The 24,077-nt window shown below is 37.3% G+C and overlaps 1 protein-coding gene and 3 long non-coding RNA genes across 6 annotated transcripts in view; 1 reads left to right on the top strand and 3 right to left on the bottom strand.

The window, feature by feature from the left end:
• The first annotated feature begins 3,486 nt into the window (after window positions 1-3,486).
• LOC111340629 (tRNA wybutosine-synthesizing protein 5-like) lies at window positions 3,487-10,419 on the top strand. Of its 2 annotated transcripts, XM_088730986.1 has the most exons (11): window positions 3,487-4,089; window positions 4,916-4,982; window positions 5,115-5,152; window positions 5,665-5,686; window positions 6,696-6,739; window positions 7,121-7,213; window positions 7,915-8,082; window positions 8,166-8,241; window positions 8,391-8,450; window positions 8,719-8,790; window positions 9,421-10,419. In XM_088730986.1, the coding sequence occupies exons 1-11, from the start codon at window positions 3,665-3,667 to the stop codon at window positions 9,562-9,564; spliced, it is 1,209 nt and encodes a 402-aa protein (XP_088587112.1). In that variant the 5' UTR covers window positions 3,487-3,664; the 3' UTR covers window positions 9,565-10,419. The 2 variants fall into 2 exon arrangements, with proteins under 2 accessions (XP_088587112.1, XP_088587113.1); XM_088730987.1 differs by lacking the exon at window positions 5,115-5,152 and having other exon boundaries at window positions 5,665-5,787.
• A 3,772-nt stretch (window positions 10,420-14,191) lies between these two features.
• Window positions 14,192-15,418, bottom strand: LOC148725963 (uncharacterized). The gene is made up of 3 exons (XR_015990912.1): window positions 15,261-15,418; window positions 14,934-14,996; window positions 14,192-14,334 (listed from the first exon to the last, which is right to left on the bottom strand). It is a non-coding gene; the product is annotated as an uncharacterized LOC148725963 (long non-coding RNA).
• A 2,105-nt stretch (window positions 15,419-17,523) lies between these two features.
• LOC148725962 (uncharacterized) lies at window positions 17,524-18,591 on the bottom strand. Its single transcript, XR_015990913.1, has 3 exons — window positions 18,333-18,591; window positions 18,011-18,058; window positions 17,524-17,721 (listed from the first exon to the last, which is right to left on the bottom strand). It is a non-coding gene; the product is annotated as an uncharacterized LOC148725962 (long non-coding RNA).
• Window positions 18,592-20,908: 2,317 nt separating this feature from the next.
• LOC148725959 (uncharacterized) overlaps window positions 20,909-24,077 on the bottom strand; it is a 62,785-nt gene continuing 59,616 nt past the window's right edge. The window contains exons 1-3 of one of the 2 annotated variants that reach the window (XR_015990898.1): window positions 21,770-21,928; window positions 21,462-21,509; window positions 20,909-21,170 (exon numbers count right to left, since the gene is read on the bottom strand). This is a non-coding gene — a long non-coding RNA (uncharacterized LOC148725959). Of the gene's footprint in view, window positions 21,171-21,461; window positions 21,510-21,769; window positions 21,929-24,077 lie in introns of those variants that run through there. The other variant, XR_015990896.1, reaches the window with a different exon arrangement.

The raw sequence follows: 24,077 nt of genomic DNA, 5'->3' as shown, positions 1-24,077 counted from the left end.
TAGGTAATCGATTCCGTCGTTTATTTATTGATCCACTTTTTGGCAGCCAATAGCTCTGGTTAAAATCTTGCAAAAAGACGGATCGTCCGCAATGTTTGACGAAGCAAGGACATGTTTTTCTATCACATCATCCACGGACTTTAAATTTATTGATTCCTCCACATTGTAACCAATTTATGTTTATCATAAGGAGAGAACCTCTTTCAGATTCAAACAGTTTATTATTACAGAAAACAATCTACATTTCGATGTAATTATTTAATAATTCAGTTGAACGTTAAATTATGGTATGCTGTGCTGTCTTCAGTTCAAGTCAATTCATTTTTTTCGTTCCACTTCACATCCCAGCTCACGGGCCTGTAAGCAGATGTCTCTTCGGTACTGAAGCTCCTGTGAGTCTGAACAAACAATATTACAAAACAGAAAAAAAAATTAGCGAGCTCTCTTCGCGAAACACGCGCGACAGCTGGGGCGCGTGTGTCATGGAAATTGCCCCTTGAGGCCGCGGTCCTCGCCTGTAAAATGAACAAAGGTGATGGCTCTTCTGCATGTTACTTCGACTTAGGACATCTAAGACATATGTAATACTACCCGTTGGATACAACGGATGTAACACAGTACCAAAAATAAAACAGGCAAACATTAAACAAACAAACAAAAACGCTGTAAGCTACAGAACTCAGTACTAACCTCTTTAAAGCGTCTGAGATCGTCCTTCTTCAAGATTCTTGATTTCGCCTTGTTTACAAATAAATAGTTTAGTAATAACGTCGTTTACGAGAAGTGATGATTTAAAAAAGTCAGTTCATACCGAACTGAAATCGATAATAGTATGGTTTACATTGAAATTGAACTCATTCAAGAAGAAAAGAAAAAGAGCATCTGATGAAATAGGTTACCTCGAAAACTTAAGTAAGTAATCATGAGGGATTTTATAACAGCGGGTTTGGAGGAGATTTAGGCTGACAGAAAATAAGATTCCAACAGAGATTATAAATACACCTTTGGAGCTGGAGCTTGTTTTTGACTTGGATTATAAAACAATCCTTCGACCAAAACCAAAGAAAGGAGCAATACCAACAACACCACAGTTTTCATCTTACTTGTACCAACTTCACTCACTAACTGATTTTTCTTCTCAAAACGCCTCGCATATGAAGATACATGTAGATACGTCAGTCAGAGTAAGATGTAATCAGCTGTTAAGGAGCTCTGTATTTACGTCATAATGAAGAAAATCAATGAATTTTTCAGGCAACAGTAAAAGCGTTTCTTTTTACATTCATGTCATTTTGACGTGATAAATACTTATTTGAGAAGAAAGTTAAAGATTTTTTCTTTTTTAGTAGATTATAGTCAATAACTTGCATCGACAACAGAAGTAATTTGGGACGCTTTGAATCTTCAACTGAATAATGATTGACAACGACTTGTGGTCTAAATGCAGTTGGTTTACACACGGCATCTATGTAAAGCAGAATTTCTTTATTTTTTTTTCTATTTCACTTTTAAATTTTAGATCATGTTTATATAGATTAAAATAGATTGTAACTGTAATAATAGATTGTAATAATATTATCATTTTATCTGATAGATTTACCGTGTCTAAATAAAAATAAAGTTCAAGTTCAAGTTCAAGGTTTCTAGTTATAAAGAAGGCTGCCGCGCTTAAAATTGAGTTTTATTCATAATCAAAGAACGAGTTCTCTAGAGTTCTTTTATTTGATTCTCAGTTTTAATTTACCTCTAAAAATCACTGAGGATCGCATCAGCATCTTTTAACTAACTTCTTACTCTTTGAAGTAATTTCCATATCGTGAGGGCTTAAATTGACAGTAGGTTTATCAGTGGAAATTCTTGTACACAATGGCTCAAGTAGATCCAATTTGAGAAATTGTGTTTACTTGAATTGGAACTCGTCTGTGTAACGTTAGGCTTCAAAGTGAGTTATTTCTTAAAAGACAACAAATAAATAATGCAAACTGAGTATCATGAAAATCGAATTTTTCCCGAAATAGTTTTGAACGTAGATTATTCTAAAGATAGAGTACCCCGCAATGTAGGTAACGAATCTGATCCAACCGACGCGCCGGCCAACGTGTCGGCCGACGTGTCGGTCGATATGTCGGTCGATATGTCCGTGAACTTACTTCCACATAGATAAATTCGCCGACAAAAATAACGTAAAATGTGTGGGCAAGTTTACTACGGTTCGGTAAATTCACCGACGCGTCGGTTAATTCAGAGATTACTAACTCATTGGTCATTTCCTTTTTTGTATGTGGTGGCTCCTAAAGGAGCCGTTTTTTTTTTATTAGAGAATCATTCACTGCAGAGGAAACTGCTCAGCGATGTCTTGCAGTAGCTGTGAGAATGGTGCGTCACCCCCGAAGTTACGGAACCACATGAATTCGTCCAAGTAAATCAACGTGTTGGTCAACGTGTTGGCCGACGCGTCGGTTGGATCAGATTCGTTACCTTTAGTAACGAATCTGATCCAATAATCCAATAATCCAATAATCCAATAATCCAATAATCCAATAATCCAATAATCCTTTAATCCTTTAATATTTTAGACTGACAACATAAATAATTTGTCTGTGTATGGCGTAAATGTTTATAAAAGTAGAGATCGATATGATTAAACATTAGGGGACTCTATCTAACGATGTAAATTCCAAGCGATGAAAAAAATGGATTGTTACCTGTTTATTTCCAAGTGGTATTACCTTACCCCTCGGTGTATCTCAAATGTTGGTAAATAATTCCCAATAATGCTTTTGATATAGCTTTAGTTAATGAAAAGACATTCCTGTATTTAGGGCTTTCTTTTAAAGACTGAAAATAAACATGAAGAACAAGTTAGTTCGATTTCCATTGGAATGGATACGGACTCATTTCTGTAAAGCTGTAACCTCCGGAGGTCGTTTTCACGAAAATCAAGGGAAGCCAACAGATTATTGAATTGAGCAATCAGTATAATTAACCACCACAAAAGTTTCATGCAATGTGTACTAAATTTACAGGATTCAAAGAACTTATAACTCCATGCATCGTTAGAAAAGCAAAATCATCTACTCGTGTTCTGATATTTTAGGTAAGTAGGGAGTCAGACAACATTTTCCGCTCTCTTCGTACAATCGACTGCCATTACTTAACCGGTGCTAATCTGTCTTTCCAAGAATATTACAGGAAGTATATAAGTACTTCCTTTTGAGGGAAAAAAATTTCTTCCATAGGCTTCAAAATGGTACAAAGGAGCCTGGGGACAAATTTTTGGAGGGTTTTCTCGCTTTGTTGTCAAATCTTCGGAGAGTCATTCACACTTTGGAAAGGGTTTTTTCTGCATTTGGCGCCGTAGATCCTCTCAAACTCTTATTTTGGAGTTTTGAACGAAAACAACAGGGTGAAAAGACTCCAGTCTTCCCATTCCGCGCGGTCCACTCCATGCTTTGAGTATTCGCTCCCAGATCGCCAAGCGCGTAAATTAGGAAGGAAGTTTCAATTTGAGATATACTTTCAGAATTTCTCCACTCTTCTTTGTTGTCTGGTTCACCTTTCCAGGGTGGTCAGGCGAGTCGCGATTGCAAAATGTTTTGGAAAACATCGGGGAAACGAATTTAAACCCTCTTTATAGCGTGAAAGCTGATTTACATGCAACAGAATGTGGAGTATGAAGGGAACACGAACGGAAATCATCTTTGCTGTATGGTTTGTGTTTGTGACAAAATTAAACGCTAGTCAAGGTAATTTGGAGGGACATCTTAAGCCAATATTCTCACACGGCAAGAGGGTCGAGGTAGAAGTTTATGATGGATTTCCAACTGCGGAAGAATTCTACAGAAGATTTGTTGACGTTCCAAAACCTGTTCTTCTCCGCGGCGCAGCGAGACTTTTTCCAGCTTTTTCATTATGGAATGACGAGTATTTTCTTTCCTTTACCGAGAGTGAGGAAGTTTTAGTAACGGTGGAAGTTGATAAAAAAGAGAATCGTTTAGCTCCTGGGGAAGATATACCGTTTGCAGACTTTGTACGCGATATACACTCTTCAGGGAAGTATATGATAAGTTCAGTTCCTGAATTTCTAAGGTAATTTCCAAACGGAATTCTTACCCTCACAACAGGTCTTTTAATGCTTAATGTTTACTTTCAATGTTCCACTGATTTCTGCATGTAGCGTTTCTAAACTCTCAGAAGTGATAGACATTTAACCTCTCCCTATAATATCCATACATTATCCAGCAAACAGGTAATGAGAATACTCAAACTTTTTAGGCAGAAGTTTAATATCTTGCTCTAATACCAGATTCTTGTGACTGATTTACAAGGAAATCTGTAGCAGCTTAAGAGGAGGATCGACAATCAGATCTTGGGAGTTGAGGGGTTGATATGACTTTAAAATTCTTGTTTGAAGAAAGATTTCTCCTGAATTAGCCACAGTACTGTAAATGCTTGAAGCAGCATGTTTGGGGAACAAGTGCTGTACCCCCCTACCCCCTTGGGATAGCCTACCTACCTACCTCCCTCACCTTGTTTTTATGGATGGATGATTCTGTTCCAAATGAAGAAGTAGCAAGACACATTCGACTATGTCTCCCTACGCTTCTTTCATGCTCTAGCTGCTTCTTGTGTGCTTTACAACAGAACAGATCACAGTCAAGGCTTCTTTATTTGTTAAACATTTTGAGAAAAATGAATAACGACTTTCCCTCCTGCCCCCCTTAAATGTGTCCCCTTGTCTTAACCTAGATCTGAAATAACTGCTCTAATTGACTAATTCCAGGAATTATGGTAACTACTAGTCTCACTTCAGAGGGTAGACAATGTGTCCTTTTCCCATAGCAGTTTGTTTAACTGTAAAGAATTCCAAACAGCTGTCTCCACTGATGGCTTGCACATTTATATTTTATGCTAGGAAGGATATTCTTTTGCCATTTCCAATAGCTTGTCATGACATTACACAAGGAAACCTTGTTCAGGAAGTAAGTTTATGTACCTGAACACCAAACTCTTTTGCCTTATAAGGGTATTGTAACTGTTTTACTGCACATAACCAGTCTTACCTGTGGGAGGTGTTATGATTTTAAGTTGTTTAATGGTTTTCCTTTCAACAGAAGAAAGTACTGGTAGTTATTAAATGGACATCATTCAGGTAATCATACATCATTCTCCTTTTGTTAGTTTATGTGGTCTTTAATTCAGTAATTTTCCATGGTTATTGTGGTTGGCCAATTTTGTTGTGGTTTGAAGTGAAATTCAAGTCAGTGATTTGAACCCTTTAGTAAAATCATAACACCAGTATGTGCATTCTCCATACTGTTCTCTTTACATTTCCTAAGGTACTGAGAGGAGAATTTGTTCAACAATCAAGGGTTTCTTTACTTGGTGATCATTTTCTTTATTCTGGTGTTCTTAATGTGTGATTCAGGGGTGATATTGTATGTGAAAATTAGATGCTAGCCATTCCTAGGGGTTAAGGGATAAACTAGTTTTTATTTAGGTTTTTTTTCTTTTGTTTGGCAATAACATTACCATTCATGATGATAGTTCTTTAACAAAGGAAAGCAAAAACTAAAATTTGTTTTGAAATCATTTGAAACTGAAATCATCTTAAGCATGAACACACACACTCCTCACTGATGATGACAACTACTTTTTTTTCAGATATTGTGGTTCAGCAGTGGAGGTACCAAGTCTGTCCTTCACAATGATCATGCAGAAAATATTATGTGTGTGTTTCAGGGAACCAAAGAATTTTTCTTGATAGATAGTGCATATCAGGAGCAGGTATAAAGTTGTTTTATGTTAAGGTTAGGCCTTGTAAATATTGGGTTTCCTGTGCACTAGGCCAGGTCTTTGCCAAGGTTCTGCCATTCAACACTAGGCCAAGCTTTGGCACACGTGTGCTTTTATTGCTTGTTAATTTTGCTTGTGTTCTTTGGATAAGGATCGTTTAAGCAGACACACATTGGAGGAATAGAACCTTAACTAATCATATTGTATATTGTAGCAATTTTTAAGGTTATGAACAAGGATACTTGCTTGTTTGTAAAGATTTTTCATATAACAGTGTGTTGAATGTAGTTTATTACATCCATTTTGAAATCAATGGTGGTCCCTGTAATCTGATTGGCTCTAATTGGTGCGATTTATTCCCAAATCACACCATTTTTTGCTCTAAATCGCATCATTTTATGCTTGACTGAGTTTTTGACACATGATGTCAAAGTCTTTCTGTTTTGCATACAAAATAAGATGTAAACGCGTTTCCGGGTCCACTTTTTATTTAAAAACCAGCTCAGCACTGCATCAGTGAAATATTTGAATTGACCAAGTCCTGTATTTGGGCGATTTCAAAATGGATGTGATAAAGTGGTAATTGAACCTCGTGTCGTGCAATTTTGGTCTGAAATCATACTTGTGATTTCAAATTGAACTCCCTCTGTATGCTCGTTCGATTTTGAAATCACACGTATGATTTCAGCCCAAATTGCACTCCACTCAGTTCAATTACCATTATTAATCAGATCAAATAAAAGTGGAATTGACACTGAATTGACAGCTGTTACAGGCTCCTTTGAGAGTGTATCGCTACAATACCTTATGATCTCGGAGATATTTTAACACGAAACACCATTCATTTTAAAATCATTGGCCACTCTTTGTAATGATTTGTTTGGTGTCTTAAAATGTAGGTTAATGTGACAGAATGTGGTTATTCTGAGGTAGATGTTGACAGGTTTGTATAATAACTACAAAAGATAAATATTTCCAATGTAATATACAGTTATCCATAATTAGATAAGATGTGCAGAACACATAAACTCGTTGTATATAATTGAATGATGTATATTTGAGTGCCAGGGGTTGGGGAAAATCAGTGTTATTGATTTCCTACCTGTTTGCAACCTTCAAGTTATTCTTAGCTTTCAAGCAGCTTTTTTTAACTGCAGAAACCAAGTCAACAACAAGTGTGCCCTGCAGACCTTTTATTGAAGTTTTGAGACTAAATTTTTTTGTAGGTTTAGCACCTACAATTTGGATTTAATTTACATAACCAAGCCAATAAATAGTGGCTTGTAATGGTATAATCACAATAATTGCTGCTTTACTTTTTAAGGGTGGACCTGCTTAAGTATCCAGGGCTTCATGGAATAGAACATCACTTTGCCTTCATTGAGCCTGGTGATTGTCTTTATGTTCCTTTTCTCTGGTAAGTTCTCAGTTTTAAAGATTTAACATTTTACATTCCCTGACATCAGTATGCAAATTCTCTATACACTTCCCATGATGCAGAAGAAAACAATTTCTTAAACATACTTAACCCTTTAATCCTTTATACCATTAGGATAGCATCAGTATGTGTATTCTCCATACTGTTCTCTCTATGTTTCCTTAGATGCTGACAAGGAGAATTTGTTTAACAATCAAGAGCCTCTTTAGTTTGTGATCATTTCCTTTATTCTCCTGACTTTAATGCTTGATTCAGGGGTGATATTGTAAGGAGAAATTGGATGCTTGTCACTTTTAGGGGTGGAATGGTTAAAGAAGTCTTTTGTTTGGCCAGGGCCGTGGCTACAAAAAAATGTACTAATCATATTTATCAGTCGTACCCATTTCTTTAAAACAAAATGCTAGCTAAATAATTGTTCCACCACTGAGCGTGATGTCATGTTATAGTTGGTGACTACTACGGGTAGGTCGGGCCCATTTGCGCCCTCTCGGGTGGTCCTCTTTGATTAGGTGTGAATCTTTTATTATGATCGCTTAGCTCACCTTGTTTGTTGTCAGCTGTTGCTCAAGTGGAAGAGCTTATGAAGGTTGAGGTTTGAAACCAAGGAAACTTTTTTTTTTACTTTACGCACACTGACGAAAAATTTATAACATTTCTCTGAATATGTTTTTCGTTACTAGGGTTCATTATGTGCGGTCCTATGACCTCAATATGGCTGTGAACATTTGGTGGAGGCAGGGGGTGAAAGTGAACTTCAGAAATTGTGACACGGAACTAGGAACAACCATTGAAGATTTGACTTTTATTGGGTTTGGAGCACTTCACGATGCACAGGAAAAGTTGATCAGGTTAAACATTCTTTTACAATTAAAAAAACTTCCATCTTGACAGAAAAGAAACGATTAGTGAAATCAACGCTTTTTCTATATAGAAACCGTTTACTTGAGGCACTGAAGTTACGTGGTGACAATATTTCATTTGAAGGACTTCAGGGGTTCTTTAATCAAGTAAGTGATGAGGGGTAACTTTTTACTAAAGTTTATGATGAAAAAATCGCTCTAGCCAAACAAACATCGCTTTCACGGTTGTCGGAGAACGCTATGATTTCAAAACGGAACGTTCTTTTCTTTATTGATGTTGTATTTTTTTACTTTAGCCAGATGTTTTAGGCCATGACGTACACTGGTCTGAAGAAATGTTTAACGTCCTACAAAAGGTGAGTGAAGAGACCCTCCACTCTTCTTTGGAGCTTCTAATCGTATCGTTGTACTCTTCGAGTTTTTTCCTCACCTAGCGCCGATTCTGTTTCTTCGAGAGGGAGACCCCAGGTGGTCCTCTGAATTACACACATTTGCTGTGAGAAAAAAGCTGCAAATAATTTTGTCTTCGTTGTACTCGCTTGTTCGTGAAAGTTCTCCTATCTTAAAGCGAAGATTCGTCACGAGAACTCCCACTGATAACTTTCTCTATTTGTTTTGCATAAGTTGTTCAATGTCATAGACCGGACACAAGATGACAAGATAACGTCCGACGACATGGTTCACTTAGATAAGGAGGTTTGCCCTTTTTTTTTTTTTTGGCATAAAGCATACGAACTTCTTTGAGACGTTACTCGAGCGGGGGGAGGAAGGAGATTGTGACAGCGTGAAGAGAATATTTTCTTCTCATCCTCGTTCATAGCTGTGTATTGGAAATAACGAAACATTTGGGATGTTCAAAGAATCAGACGTAATCTTCTCGCACGTAGCCATTCTTCTCAGCTGACGAAGGCTTTCGGTTCCATCGGTATGAAGCGAGTAGGGCTCAACACTGATTTACCTCGTTATCCTGGTTATTAAGATACTGTTGAGTCACACACAGGTCACCCAACTTCAGGTTCAGTTACCCCGCCAGATCGTCCAAGCTTATTCAGTATGCTTTCCGTCCAGCGGAAGGCGCCGTGCAAGCAAACGGTTTTTTAGGTAATCACATGGTTTTCTGGGAAGACGGAGGGGGGGGGGGGGGTTAGTCGTCGCTAACACAGTATGAAGGGGGCCTCTAGAAAATTGACTTCCCTATGTAGGGGAATCATTTGAATACCACAGAGCTTTTGGAGGAAGGAATCATCCGACCCTCACCCTCAGGTGATATATAATGACCAGTCCTAAATCTCACTCGTTTCTGATATCATCTTTGTTTACGTCTAGGATTGGGAGCACATTCGTGTGTTGGTAACTGATTTGACAGATTTATCAATGGCGGAAAACGACATGAGAGAAGAGATGACGTCGGAAGCTGAACAATTTGGAGAAATGAACCAGGATGAATCCGATTTACATACGGAACTATGACAATAGTACTTAGGAAATTTTCAGTTCGAACCAGCGTAAGTTTGGCTCTGAGAATCAGGAAACTAAAGTTAAATGCACGTCTTGACCCTTTGCGCCCTGACACGGGCATTCATATTTTCCACGCTATTCCCTCAACAATTCCCAGGTAAATAAAATATTCAATGAGCTGAGCAACTTAAAATAGATAATAAATGATTTAATAACTGAAAGAATGATTTCTATGATATCTCTTTTTAAGACACGATTATTCAAATGTTTAACCCCTCAGGCTTATATTGCCATTAGCTCTTCAAGGTAATTATGTCTTGATCGCTTTATTGAAGCTCAGTGTTCCTGTTTTATTCTTCATAAATGGTTAAATTTTTTTTTACCTTTTGTCTGCTCCGCCTGTTTCAGTTCGGTTACGAATATTATGCTGCTGAGAGTAAAAAGAAAATCATGATTTCGTTATGGTCTTTGTCTCGTCAACACAATGAATTATTAACTTGATTTCCTGATTGACTTTAATTGACACTAAGTTACGCAATTAAGCCACGTGAATAAGTCTGCCTTCAGTTCAGATGTTTAGATGTTTTTGATTCGAAGTTACGTTCATGTTTTGCTGACCTGTCGCGCTGACCCGTATTCTGTTCTACCCTGATCTGTTCTATCTGTTGCTGACCTGTATACCGTGAAACAATCCTACGAGACATCGCCAAAGAAGTAAGTTATCAGTGCTGTAATTCTAGCTGATAGTTTGACTCGTGTGTTCATGATGTATCGATAGATTCTGTTCAGTTTCTCAAATGTATTTCATTCTTTTCTCTAAATCGAATAATAATATACTGGAATAAATTATACGATTTGCGTAAGCTAGTTGGATTGCCTGTTTGGTTTATTGGACCAGTCTTTACCTCTTTACCATTTGGGAAAGGCAGATGGGCTCACTTTTTGTAATTCTTGATATTTACTCAATATTTATTAATTTATATACTAACGATATTGATTTGTTATATGCGAGATAAAATCCGAAGGAAAGAACTTGAAATTCTCGGAAGTAGCGCCTTTACGGTTGTCAATTTAGCTACTGTAGAGTTCAGGTTTTGGGCCGTTGTACTGTTGGAAAATTGGTGCTAAATGTAGTCTACGAAAAGTTTGGCGCAGTTGGTTTCCATTTTGGTACCCGATGCTACACCCGCCCGTTAGTTTGTTTACAATATTTGTCCCTGAACAAAAACAGTCGTGTAAACACTTGTTCAGATAGGCGATGTGGTGTTTCCGAGCGAGGTTTCTTGACAGTGCGTTAGTAGTATAGAAATGGAGGTATCTAGCGCAAGATGTTTATCTTGTTTTTTATTTATTGAATTTAATGCTACCTATAGTTTTCATTATTGAATTTAATGTCGTGCCAGCGCATTTTTTTCTTTACTGTGGTTTTATGATTGAATTTAATGTCATACCAGCACAGCATAAGTAAGATGCATTAATAGTATATGTTTCAAAATTAGTCCCTACCTTATCAGATAAGACTAAATATGTACTTCATTATAGAAATTTACAACTTTGTATGAGTCTAGGATTAAAAGTAAAAAAAATTCATAGAGTTTTACAATTCAGTCAATCAAAATGGTTAAAACCTTACATTAATTTTAATACACAAAAGAGAACCAAAGCAAAGAATTCATTTGAAAAAGATTTTTTCAAACTAACGAATAATTCAGTCTATGGTAAGACTATGGAAAACATTAGAAAAAGACAGAATATAAAATTAGTTAGAAATGAAAAACGAGCCGCTAAATGGTCATCCCGACCCAGCTATATTTTAAATAAAATTTTTGGCGAAAATCTTGTAGCTATATATAGGAAAAAACATAGTATCACATTAGATAAACCGATTTATGTGAGTATGTATATAGCATTAAATTCAATAAATAAGAAACAAGGTAAAAAATTTGCGCTAGATACATCCATTTCTGTACTACTTACGTTGATCAAAAAAATGCTTGAGGGTTTGTCTTGGCCCACGAAATTGAAATCTTGACAAATTTCAAGTGCGGATTGGCTTTTTTTAATGTATGGCGGTAAAGATTTGGCGAAAGGTGCCATATTTTTCCTTAATAGTTAGAAATGATTTCGGCAAGACAACTACAGGCAGAGACGTCGAGTTGACCTGAGTTATTAGATTTTTTTATTTCAGTCACAAAGAGAACACAAGAAGTCCAAGAAGTGGTAATGGTCAGATTCGTTGCAGTAACCGGCAATTGTTGTTTTGCTGTTAGGTCGTTAATAGTGTTCGTGATAATGTTAGGGTCGGTGGAAGTAAGATCTTTATCATCGAACTTTTTCCTAAAAAGAGGTATTCGAAAGTTGCTCAGTGCAGAAAACTGTCTTTGCGCTTTCTTATACTCTTCACTGCTGTCCGCTACTCCGGAGAAAGGTGGGACAATTTGGTGTCATGATTGGCGTGAAGCTTGTTTTTTCCGTCTTTCTTTTTTTTTTCATGATTGCTTGATGAAAAATCTAGAGGCGAACCGGCCCTGTGGGGGGAATCCATTTAGACTTTCGAATCTGAACTGTCTCGAATGTATCTTTGCTCGAGGCGTTAGAGTGAAAACATGAACGAACAATTTCCCCGCGTTAGTAAACCCAAACTAAGCTTGAGAAGATTAGAACCGATTACAAATTTAAAACACCCTGGGGAAGGGTAAGGCTGCCATCTTTAGCTATCTTTGCACCAAGTTCCAGTCCTCACCCCTGAATATTCACTTCCGTTTCAATGGGTTCCAATCCTCGTCCTTACCTATTCATTTCCGTTGCGGTTCTAATACCTATTCATACTGCCACAAACAGTGGCGTAACTTCGCTCCGTTACAGAAACCGCCCCGAAATCAGGGTTTTATGGGTGAACAAAAGCCCTAGCCGATGTATATTTTTTTGTGCTTGTCCAAGAGCTATTCGTTGTAGTGTAGACATAGTATGAGACACCTTATTTTTGTGATTACTGGCACAAGGCCAGCACGCGTCACGTCATCATGTTGTAAGTAGGGTAGTCCGTAGCTTCCGAAGATGTCCGGATCCCGAAGTGAGAGCAATTAAAAGTGAACGAGCAACCAAAGTTTATTTTTTCTAGCATCACATTGCATTGTGGAAGGGCTATTTCCAAGATGGCGGCCCTAAGTCGGTGAGTGTTTCGTGGACAAGTTTACCGATGATAATGCCGCAGTCACATGTACAATGCAACTAGGTATGCTATCCAGCACCTGTAAGCACATGTCCTCTTGGAGGACTATTTTGAACTACTCTACTAATATTTCGTGCTCGTTAATGGAGGCCTGTATTCCGTATGGTTAAGTGGCCGGAGGCCAAGCCGAAAATAAACCAACAAAAAAATTAGATAAATTATATGATTTTACAGTTCTTTAAACCGAAAGTACTTCTTTTGTTTCCTTTTGTTTTTTTAGATTCGGAATATTACCGATCGTTGCCTCCTTAACGCATGACATCAATAATACTTGTACTTATTTTAGCATTTCTAAACTTTATTCCTTCGGAAACAAATTCAATCCCTTTCCACAATTAAGGTTCTCAGCACCTGATAGTTACCCCATACAAAAACTTCGAGAATAACTCAATGCTAAGGAATGCTTTCATTCCACTAATTTATTCATGTTTTTCTCGTTGCCATGCACCCACCAATAACGTAGCTCCATTTTCTGCCTTTAAAAGCACACACAACCCACAATTCCTCTATTCGCTCCGACGAAGGGCTAACGCTCGAAACGTCAGCTTTTGTAATCATTACGGTGGCCAATTTACCATTTCAACTTAGTTGATATATCCAAATTATTTCGTTACTCCCACCGACGCAGCCCCAAACAGTTTCTTTCGAAACTATCAGCCTTTATTCAATGTTGAGTAGTTTGTCATCGTTAGAACTGCGGTAGGGCGAGATGTGGATGAAAGAACGCTGCGAATAAAGGAAAGTGCTTTTCAAACAATAATTTGGTTAGGTACCTTCAATTTACAGACCCTTAAAAATGAGCAAAATGGTCTGTTTGTTCCAATTTACATTTTAGCTCCCTCTGGTACTGCAACGCACTCCCGAAATATCTTTAGAACTCGTGATGCTTAATAACCCCAATCTTCTTTCCATTCCTATTCTAGTTTTATTCCCTCTCGACCCTCGTTATTCATTTTGTTATTTGTGGCATTTTGTACCAATTTGAAAAAATGTTTTGCCATCCTTTTTTTTGCACCAGACCAGAAAAGTCATATTAATAAAATTACAAACCTTTCCCGAAAGTACTCGATTGTTCCAAGATTCATTTATTTCTTAGGTAATTTATTCATCTGTATTCTTTTATCAAATTTCTGCTAACCAGTAGCCCTGGTTAAAATCTCGCAAGTAAAGGTTGATGGTCCGCAACGTTTGAGGAAACAAAGAAATCTTTTTCCATGATATCATCCCTGTCATTTATCTGTACTCAGATTAGTGAAAAAAAAAAAAAAGAAAAAAAAAAAAAAACCGGACCGCTGATATGATTTTAACAGATCACATACAATAAATATTTACGATTATAACAGCCTTTATTGAATTCAACCTGCTAGGTATATTTTTACGTTGAACAACCTGCATTTCAATTTAATCATGCAATAGTGCAAGCGAACGTTAAATTATGATAAGCTGTGCTGTCTTCAGTTCATGTGAATTCATTTCTTTCGTTCCACTTCACATCCCAGCTCACGGGCCTGTAAGCAGATGTCTCTTCGGTACTGAGGCTCCTGTTGAGTCTAAACAAAAAATATAAACAGTAGCGAGCTCTTGCGAATAGTTATCTTGCAGGTGTTTACAATGGTTGATAAGTATGACAAAAGATATTTGTTCTATTTTCAAGTGCCATTTCCATATACTGTCCTCGGTTAGGGGATTTTGGTTAATTTGTGGGTGGTTAAATAGTACTTTCTGTATACTGAGAATCCAAATTTCATCAGAATGTCTTGCACTCTTAGATGCGTGAGAATTATCAACTGGTTGACAGAGGGTGCGGCTTGAAAATTCTGCGGTTGTTCACCTTTTTTGGACTAACGTTTTTTGCGTTACTTAGAAACGAACTTTTGCGGCTACAGATAATAGAAGTTTCTTCCGTGAACTAATATTCGAAATTTTCGAGAAAGAGTTCAACAGGAGGAGCGCATGCTATACAAAATCATGCGCTCCTCGCACCGGCCCTTCTGCAAGTTACGTCAACTTGAGAACTTAAAGACACTCTCCAATCATGATGCTTGGCGGGTTGCACACAACGGATGTAGCACAGTGACAGAAATGAAAAAGGCAAAACTTAAACAAATACCAAAAGAAGCTGTAAGCTACCGATCATGTCTACACTCACCTCTTCCAAACTACTGCGGTCTTTCATCAAGATTCTGGTCAAGTCTCTCATCAACCCCTTTCTCTACAAATAGTTTAGTTAAAACGTCGTTTACGAAAAAGAAGATATTGAGTTTTACACAAGTTTGTTGCTTAACTGAAATGGACAAAAGTTTAGCTTACATCGAAAATTTAACTCGTCCAAAAGAAGATGACAAACAAGTAAACAGGTTAAAAAAATTAACAAAAAGAGTAAGTAATTATTATGATAAATTATAAAATGATTTACGTGGGTTTTGGAAAAGATTTTAGCAGAAAAGAAACAAGTATTTTAAGATAACTAATTTACCGCTCCAGTATGAGCAGGATTCACGATCATGTCTTCGACCAACACCAGATAAAGGAATGGTATCAACATCCAGGTCGCTGCGATTTTCATCTTGCTTGTGTCAGGCTCACTCACTAACTTCTGACTTGTTTTCTCAAAACGTTTCGCGTATGAAGATATATAAAGGTGCGTCAGCCAGGGTAAGATGTATCCGGCTGTTAAGGAGCTCTTTAGTTAGCTCTAAGTGGAGAAAAGTGATGAATTTTTCCGGCGGCAATAAAGCCGTTGCCTTTTACATTCATGCCACTACAACGCGATAAATACCTATGTGGCCAGAACGTTTCTGCTTACTTTTAAAAAAAGTGACTATTTTTCTTTTCAGAAAATATATTTAATTGCTTCTAATCGAAAATGTAAAGATGAAATAAACAATTTTTAAAAATCGAGTTTCCAGATGTTATCTGGAAGTTGTTTTCAGGAAACAAATGCGGTCCCTTTCTTTTTAACCCGAGTTTTATCCGCAACCATACAACGATTTCTCGAGAACTCTTTCATCTCCATTCTCAGTTACACTTCTAAAAATTAGGGAAGTTCGCATTAGCATCTTTGATCAGCTTCTTACTCCAGCTTCAACCTGTTCCATAAATAAGTCATAGACCTTGAGGACTGAAATTTACAATAGGTTTATCTATGGAAATTCGTGTGGTGGCCGATCACTGACATTCGTTTTTTTTTTTTAAAAGTCGGCGTTTAAACATCATTTTTTCTATTAAAATGTATTGAAACAAAATCAATTTGACACAAAAACAAAATTGTATTTGTAGAAAACGCATTTTTCTTTTTAAAATAAATTTAAAACAAAAAGAAGGCAAATGTGGAGAGATCAACCCAACTGGACCCAATTATGCCAAAAGTTATGTTTGCATAAAACTTTTCTGTGTGACGTTAGGCTTGAAAGTTAGTTATCTTTAGAGAAACAGAATTTTTAATGCTTATTGAGTATATATAAAACTTGAATTGTTTATCTCGAAATTTTTGGATTGTAGACTTCTCTAACGATAAAGCCCCAATGTGTTGCAGAGTCCAAGCACCTGGTGTGGATTGGCCCACGAGAGGAATATGCTTTTAAAAGAAACGGCGAATTTTCTTCCTTCTCAGAAAACTTCTTGGAGAAAATCTTCCCAAAGTTCCCTATAGATTCTCGTACAACGATCCATAAGTGAAGCCAAGTCTGGAGATCGAGCCTAGGCCACGGGCATTCTCATCACCGCGCCATCCCTGCCCCTATCGGCTTACCAGCGTAGCAACCCACTTCGGATGTCGAGAGAACTCGAGCATTTATAATTGGACAACTGGGTAGGCTCCTGCAAACACAGGAGTGCAAAAACAGTCTTGACCTGTAACCCGTCGCTTAGCTGTCTGCTGTGTTTACCAAATTTATCCGAAAAATATGTGACAAGAATTCAGTGCTGTGTATTCTTTTAAAAAAAGTAAAACATATCTGGAATATCTTTGAGTCTTCTAAAGAACGAACAATAGTATCCAAAGGGAGTACCTCATTGTTTGTAATTCATCGGAAGTAGCTAGGTAAAAGAACTAGTCATGCTACTCATTAATAGAGCTCTCTATACCATATTGTCTCTTCGCCGAAGGCCGAGCTAAAAAAGGAAAAAAAAAACTCCCCAAAATTATCATTTTGCAGATGACAGAACCCACAGTGTTCCTTTTTTTGGTTAGATTAGCATTCCGATTTGCTACCGATGAAAATGCTTTAATTTACTTTCTTCCATGAAATCGATGATAACCGTGCTCAAAATAAAATTTTAACTTTTATTCGTTCAAATTCGATCGCGCTTCAAAAGGCTCTTAGCAGTTGATAGTTTTTATTCAAAACCTTCGAGTGTGGCATTAAGCGCGAATTGATATTCTTATTATCTTTTTTTTTACATCGGAATAATTTTGGCGCGTTTTAATTCAAAATGTTTGGTTACTCAGCTAAGGTGGGATAGATGGTAAACTAAAATAAGTGAAATAACAAAATTTTCTCGTCAACACTCGATTGTTTCAAGATTCATTTATTTATTAGGTAATCGATTCCGTCGTTGATTTATTCATTCCCCTTTTGGCAGCCAATAGCTCTGGTTAAAATCTTGCAAAAAGACGGATCGTCCGCAATGTTTGACGAAGCAAGGACATGTTTTTTTATCACATCATCCACGGACTTTAAATTTATTGATTTCTACACATTGTAACCAAATTGTGTTTATCATAAGGACACAACCTCTTTCAGATTCAAACAGTTTATTATTACAGAAAACAATCTATCTTTCGATGTAATTATTTAATGATGCAGGCAAACATTGAATTATGGTATGCTGTGCTGTCTTCAGTTCAAGTCAATTCATTTCTTTCGTTCCACTTCACATCCCAGCTCACGGGCCTGTAAGCAGATGTCTCTTCGGTACTGAAGCTCCCGCTGAGTCTGAACAAACAATATAACAAAACAGAAAAAAAAATTAGCGAGCTATTTTCGCGAAACACGCACGACAGCAGGGGCGCGTGTGTCATGGAAATTGCGCCTTGAGGTGGTCCTCGCTTGTAGAATGAACAAAGCTGATGGCTCTTCTGCATGTTGCGTCATGTTACGACATCTAAGACACATGCGATCCTGCCCGTTGGATACAACGCATGTATCACAGTACCAAAAATAAAACAGGCAAACATTAGACAAACCAACAAAAACGCTGAAAGCTACAGAACTCCGTACTAACCTCTTTAAAACGTCTGAGGTCGTCCTTCTTCGAGATTCTTGATCTCGTCTTGTTTACAAATAAATAGTTTAGTAATAACGTCGTTTACGAGAAGTGATTAGTTAAAAACGTCAGTTCATACCTAACTGAAATCGATAATAGTATGGCTTAAATCGAAAATCATGGACTCCTTCGGGAAGACGAGAAAAAGAACATCTGATAGAATAGGTTAACTTGAGAACTTAAATAAGTAGTCACGAGGGATTTTAAAACAATTAGAGCGGGTTTTGGAGGAAACTCAGGCCGACAGAAAATAAGATTTCTACCGAGATTATAGATATACCTTTCCATGTGGACCTGGAACATGTAACATTCCTTCGACCAAAACCAAAGAGAGTAGCATTACCAACAACATCGCGGTTTTCATCTTGCTTGTGCCAGCTTCACTAACTAACTGATTTTTTTTTTCTAAAAACGCCTCGCATATGGAGATACATGTAGGTGCGTCATTCAGAGGAAGATGTATTCGGCTGTTAAGGAGCTACATATTTACCGCCAAGTGGAGAAAATCAGTAAATTTTTCAAACAGTAAAAGCGTTTCTTGTTACGTTCATGTCATTACGACGTAATAAATACTTATTTGACCAGAAAGTTAAAGCTTTTTCCTTTTCTAGAAAATTATATTCAATAGCTTGCATGGACAACAGCAGCACTTTAAGACCAACGACTTGGAGGCAACCGCGCTTTAAACTGAGTTTTATTCATAATCATGGAACGAGTTCTGTAGAGCTCTTTATCTCGATTCTTAGTTTTACCTCTAAAAATGATTGAGGATCGCATAAGCATTTTTTAATTAACTTCTCACTCCTCCATGTAATTCCCATATCTTGAGGGCTCAAAGTTACATCAGGTTTGTCTATGCCGGGAAATTCGTGGACACAATGGCCCAAGTGGAACCAATTTGAGAAGTTGTGTTGCTTGGAGCTTGTCTGTGTAACCTTAGTCTTCAAAATGAGTCATTTTTTAAGTAAATCAACTGTTTTCCCCGAAATATTTTTGGATGAAGATTAATCTAAAGAAAGAGTACCCCCCAATGTGCATCGCCTTCCAAGCAGCTGTTTCGATAAGCCCGCCACACGAGTGTATTTCAAAAGTATACGGCACATTTTCTTTAATTTCTCACGTAAAAATTCTCGGGAAAAACTTTCTCAGAACTCCTATACATTTTCTTACGTGTTTGCTAAGTCAGAGGAAGAGTTTTTTGGACAACGGGAGACTTCTAAACTAGAGACTTGACTTAAACGATGAGTAAGTAAGTAAACTCTTTATTTAAAGAGGGTGGCACTTAATAATAGCCAAACGGCTAATAGTAATGAACATGCGGCACTCATACAATACATATGATAATACTAATGCAAATACAGATATCAATGAGTAAATGCATTATTTTAAAAATAGTAGAACATTTAAATGAATGAAAAAACCTATGATAAAGTCTATAATACAAGTAGATTTCAGGATTAAATGACAGAGTCAGGAAACTATAAAAATAATCATCTGCTTTGCCAATTAAAAATTTTGAATGGAATTTCTTAAACTTAAATAGAAGGTGTAACTGTTGCAGTTTTAACGGTTCTTGCGGGTTACGGTAGATATCCACCACCAGCCACCTCCACTTTTGTGAATAGTTGTTAAATAGTACCTTAACTTAACAAACCCTTAAAGATGAAGTGATTCATCATGAAACTGATCTCTTTTATTTCAATTTAACAACAACAAACATATGAAACATATGTGTGAACTGCGGTTATGAGACGTATATGAGCACGATCCTTCGCAGTAAAGCACTATTTGAGCAATAGTGAAAATCAGACCTGAAAAAAATTTCAGGCCTGTACGGGATTCGAACCACTGACCTCTGCGATACTAGTGCAGCGCTCTACCAATTGAGCTAACAAGCCAACTGGGAGCAGGCCATCAAATTAATTCGACATAAACCCGTAGATGATAAATCAAACAACAACAAACATATGAAACATATGTGTGAACTGCGGTTATGAGACGTATATGAGCACGATCCTTCGCAGTAAAGCACTATTTGAGCAATAGTGAAAATCAGACCTAAAAAAAATTTCAGGCCTGTACGGGATTTCACTATTTTCACTATTGCTCTAATAGTGCTTTACTGCGAAGGATCGTGCTCATATACGTCTCATAACCGCAGTTCACACATATGTTTCATATGTTTGTTGTTGTTTGATTTATCATCTACGGGTTTATGTCGAATTAATTTGATAGCCTGCTCCCAGTTGGCTTGTTAGCTCAATTGGTAGAGCGCTGCACTAGTATCGCAGAGGTCAGTGGTTCGAATCCCGTACAGGCCTGAAATTTTTTTCAGGTCTGATTTTCACTATTGCTCAAATAGTGCTTTACTGCGAAGGATCGTGCTCATATACGTTCTTTCAATTTGTTTTCCAGTTCGCTGCAAATCATGTTGTGCCCGTACAAACTTTGGTTCTCTTGCTCTTTAATTAGCCCAGCCTTCTTTACATTCCGCTTCTTTCGTTTCTCGTTTTTTCCTCTCTTTTCTTTTCTTTTCATGTTGTAATGTGTGGCATTTTACATCGGCTTGAAAAATTTTTTGTCATCCTGTTTTTTTTCATCGGAATCATTTTGGTGCGCTTTATTTTGAAAAGTTCCAATCAAAATCTTCGGTTGTTCAGCCAAGGTGGGATGGATGGGAAACTAAAATAAGTGAAATAACTAAGTTGTCTCGTTAACAATCGATTGTTTCAGGACTCATTTATTTATTTATTTATTTATCCCCTTTTTGATAGCCAATATAGCTGTGGTTAAATTCTTGCAAAGAGACTGCCTGTCCGCAACGTTGACGAAACAAAGAAATATTTTTCCAGCACATCATCCAGAAATTTTATTTTAACACATTGTAACCAATATATATTTATCGTAAAGAACACAACCTCTTTTGGATTAATGCAGTTTATTTTTACAGCAAAAACAATCTATACTTCAATTTAATCATCTAATAATGCATTCGAACGTTAACTGGTAAGCTGTTTTGTCTTCAGTTCAAGTGAATTCATTTCTTTCGTTCCACCTCACATCCCAGCTCACGAGCCTGTAAGCAGATGTCTCTTCGGTACTGAACTTCCTGTTGAGACTGGACAAACAATATAAACAGAACAGAAAAAAAATTAGCGAGCTCTCTTCTCGAAACAAGGCCGACAGTTGGGGCGCATGTGTCACAAAAATTGACTCAGTGCCCCATGAGCTGGTTTTCCTCGCCTGTTGGACGAAAAAAGGTGATGGCATGCTACGTCGACTTGGGACATCTAAGACACATACGATCCTGCCCGTTGGATACAACGTATGTATCACATTACCAAAAATAAAAAGGCAAACATTAAACAAACCAACAAAAACGCTGAAAGCTACAGAACTCTGTACTAACCTCTTTGAAGCGTCTGCGGTCGTTCATCTTCAAGATTCTTGGTTTGGTCTTGTTTACAAATAAATAGTTTAGTTAAAACGTCGTTTACAAGAAGTAATTGATTACTAACGTCAGTTCATACCTAACTGAAATAGATAATAGTATGGTTTACATGGAAAATTGAACTAATTCAGGAAGAAGAGAAAAAGAGGTAAACAGAACACCTGATGAAACAAAATAACTTAAAAAAAAACCAGTTATTGCGGGTTTTGGAGGAAATTTAATCTGACAGGAAGTAAGACTTCTACAGACTGAGATTATAAATATACCTCTGCAATACTCAAGGGAATACCTCCTTCGACCAAAACCAAAGAAAGGAGTAGTACCAACAGCAACACCGCGGTTTTCATCTTGCTTGTACCAGCTTCACTCACTAACTGACTCCTTTACTCAAAACGCCTCGCATATGAAGATATATAAAGGTGCATCAGTCCGAGTAAGATGTATCCGGCTGTTTATGAGCTCTTTATTTGACTCATATTAATGAGTTTTTTTTACAGCAGTAAAACCGTTTCCTTTTACGCTCATGTCACTACAATGTGATAAAATACCTATGTGGCCAGAACCTTTATGCATCTTTCCTTAAAGAAATTATATTTAATGGCTTGCATCGACAAAGGAAGTACCTTTTGAACCTATCGACTGATAGTAATCGACAACGCTTTGTGATCTAATTTCTGTTCAGTTGTTTGGTGAGTTGAAATAAGGCCGTCGCGCTTAAACTTGAGTTTTATTCATAATTATCGAATTATTTTGAACTGTCGGATGTCGATTCTCAGTTATATTTCTAAAATTAATTGAGGTCCGTATCAGCATATATAATCTGAATTATCTTAAGGGCTCAAATTTATAGTAGGTTTATATATGGAAATTCGTGGACACAACAACAACCACATTGTAAGAAATCATGTTTTCATGGAACTTGCCTGTGTGACGCCAGGCTTCAAGGCTTTTTAGAGACAACAAAATATTTAAAAAAATTGTCTTGTTTTCCTCGAAATTTTTTTTGGATGAAGATTATTCTAATGACAAAGGACCCCACAATGTGCATCACAGTCCTAGCAGCTGGTTCGATTAGCCCCCGACTTGACTTTTAAGAATTGTCATCTACGTTACCCTGCTAAGTCAAAGTTGCCGTGAGGAATTTCTCAGACCCTAAATGGAAGGTGTGCGTTATTGCAGTTTTAAGAGTAAAATATCTCGTGGGTTAAAGAGCTATAAAATGTTAAGCTTAAATGAAAGCCGCAGTGCACATTGCAATGGATTTATGAAATTTAGTCATCGAATTAGATAAAAAAACTATCTCCCCCCTTTTAGCCTTTTGGAAAATGTGTACCAAAATTATGAATTGATTGACAAATAACTTCCACCCTATTGAATCTTAAGCATATCTATCCGTTAATAGGAAATATCTTTTAGGAAAAAACTTGAAATAATCGTCAGTTGAGAATTTCTCAAACTAGTTAATTGGATAGGTTCCGATAGAATACATCTGAAGGGAGAACAAATTGTTTTTACTCATCGAAAGTCAGTAAAAGAAGTAATTTGGATATGTCAACAAAGTTGAAATGGTAAATTGGCCACCGTAATGATTACAAAAGCTGACGTTTCGAGCGTTAGCCCTTCGTCGGAGCGAATAGAGGAATTGTGGGTTGTGTGTGCTTTTAAAGGCAGAAAATGGAGCTACGTTATTGGTGGGTGCATGACAACGAGAAAAACATGAATAAATTAGTGGAATGAAAAGCGTTTATTGATCCCTGTGGGATTGAGACTGCCGGTTTGAAAGATGAGCTTTTGTTCAAGATTTTTACGGCTTTCCGTGCCACCTAAGTGCAAGGAAAGACCGCAGATTGCCATATGTTGCTTAGAATGATTAGGTAAATTAAAATGTCTAGCGACTGGTTTAGATGTGTCCTTGTCATTCCTTTCCACGTCTCGAAGGTGTTCTCGGAATCGGTCACCTAGTCTTCTGCCTGTTTCGCCGATGTATATCTTTTTGCAATAAGTGAAAGTTATGTAATAGATTACATTAGCGGAGGTGTACGTGAAGTGATCGGTGATCTTAATGGATCGTTTAGGTCCCGATATTTTATCAGTGTTGTGAATGAAAGGACACGTTTTGCATCGTGCACGAGCGCATTTAAAAGTGCTTGGTTGCTCTACGTCCGGCGCTTCTGTTCCTTTTTGGCTGCCTGTGTCCTACTGGAGCGTCTCTGTCCTATTTCGAGCGCGTTCGCTCGATTTTGGACTCCTTCGGCGGATTTTGTCCTTCTTTGAAAGCTTTCGTCCGATTTTGGGCTTTGAGGTCCGTTTTTACGTCTTTCTGTTTTTGCAACATCAGCCAAAAACAGAAAGCCTTTTCTGTGTTTTACAAGGAAGGACCACAAAGCTGGAACGTGTGATAACATCAAACTTAAACGAAATGAAGAAACTCAACGAAAGTGAGAAACAGTATTTTACAAAGAAGTCATTTAAAATCGAAGGGTTTGCTACTCGCAGGAACACATTACCGTCTTCGTTCATTTGGATTGCACACTAGTATCTGGTATCGATTCATCTTATGTAAGAAATGAATCT

This window comes from Stylophora pistillata, chromosome 8 (assembly GCF_964205215.1).
Source record: "Stylophora pistillata chromosome 8, jaStyPist1.2, whole genome shotgun sequence".
NCBI classification, from domain to species: domain Eukaryota; kingdom Metazoa; phylum Cnidaria; class Anthozoa; order Scleractinia; family Pocilloporidae; genus Stylophora; species Stylophora pistillata.
Note: the sequence above shows the minus strand (reverse complement) of the source record. Positions and strands in the feature narration are given on the sequence as shown.

Coding starts and splice junctions, on each gene's coding strand:
- LOC111340629 (XM_088730987.1), top strand. CDS start 3,665: ATGTGGAGTATGAAGGGAACACGAACGGAAATCATCTTTGCTGTATGG. Junction 5,788..6,695: donor ATAGTGCATATCAGGAGCAG/GTATAAAGTTGT, acceptor CTTAAAATGTAG/GTTAATGTGACAGAATGTGG. Junction 8,451..8,718: donor TGTTTAACGTCCTACAAAAG/GTGAGTGAAGAG, acceptor GTTTTGCATAAG/TTGTTCAATGTCATAGACCG.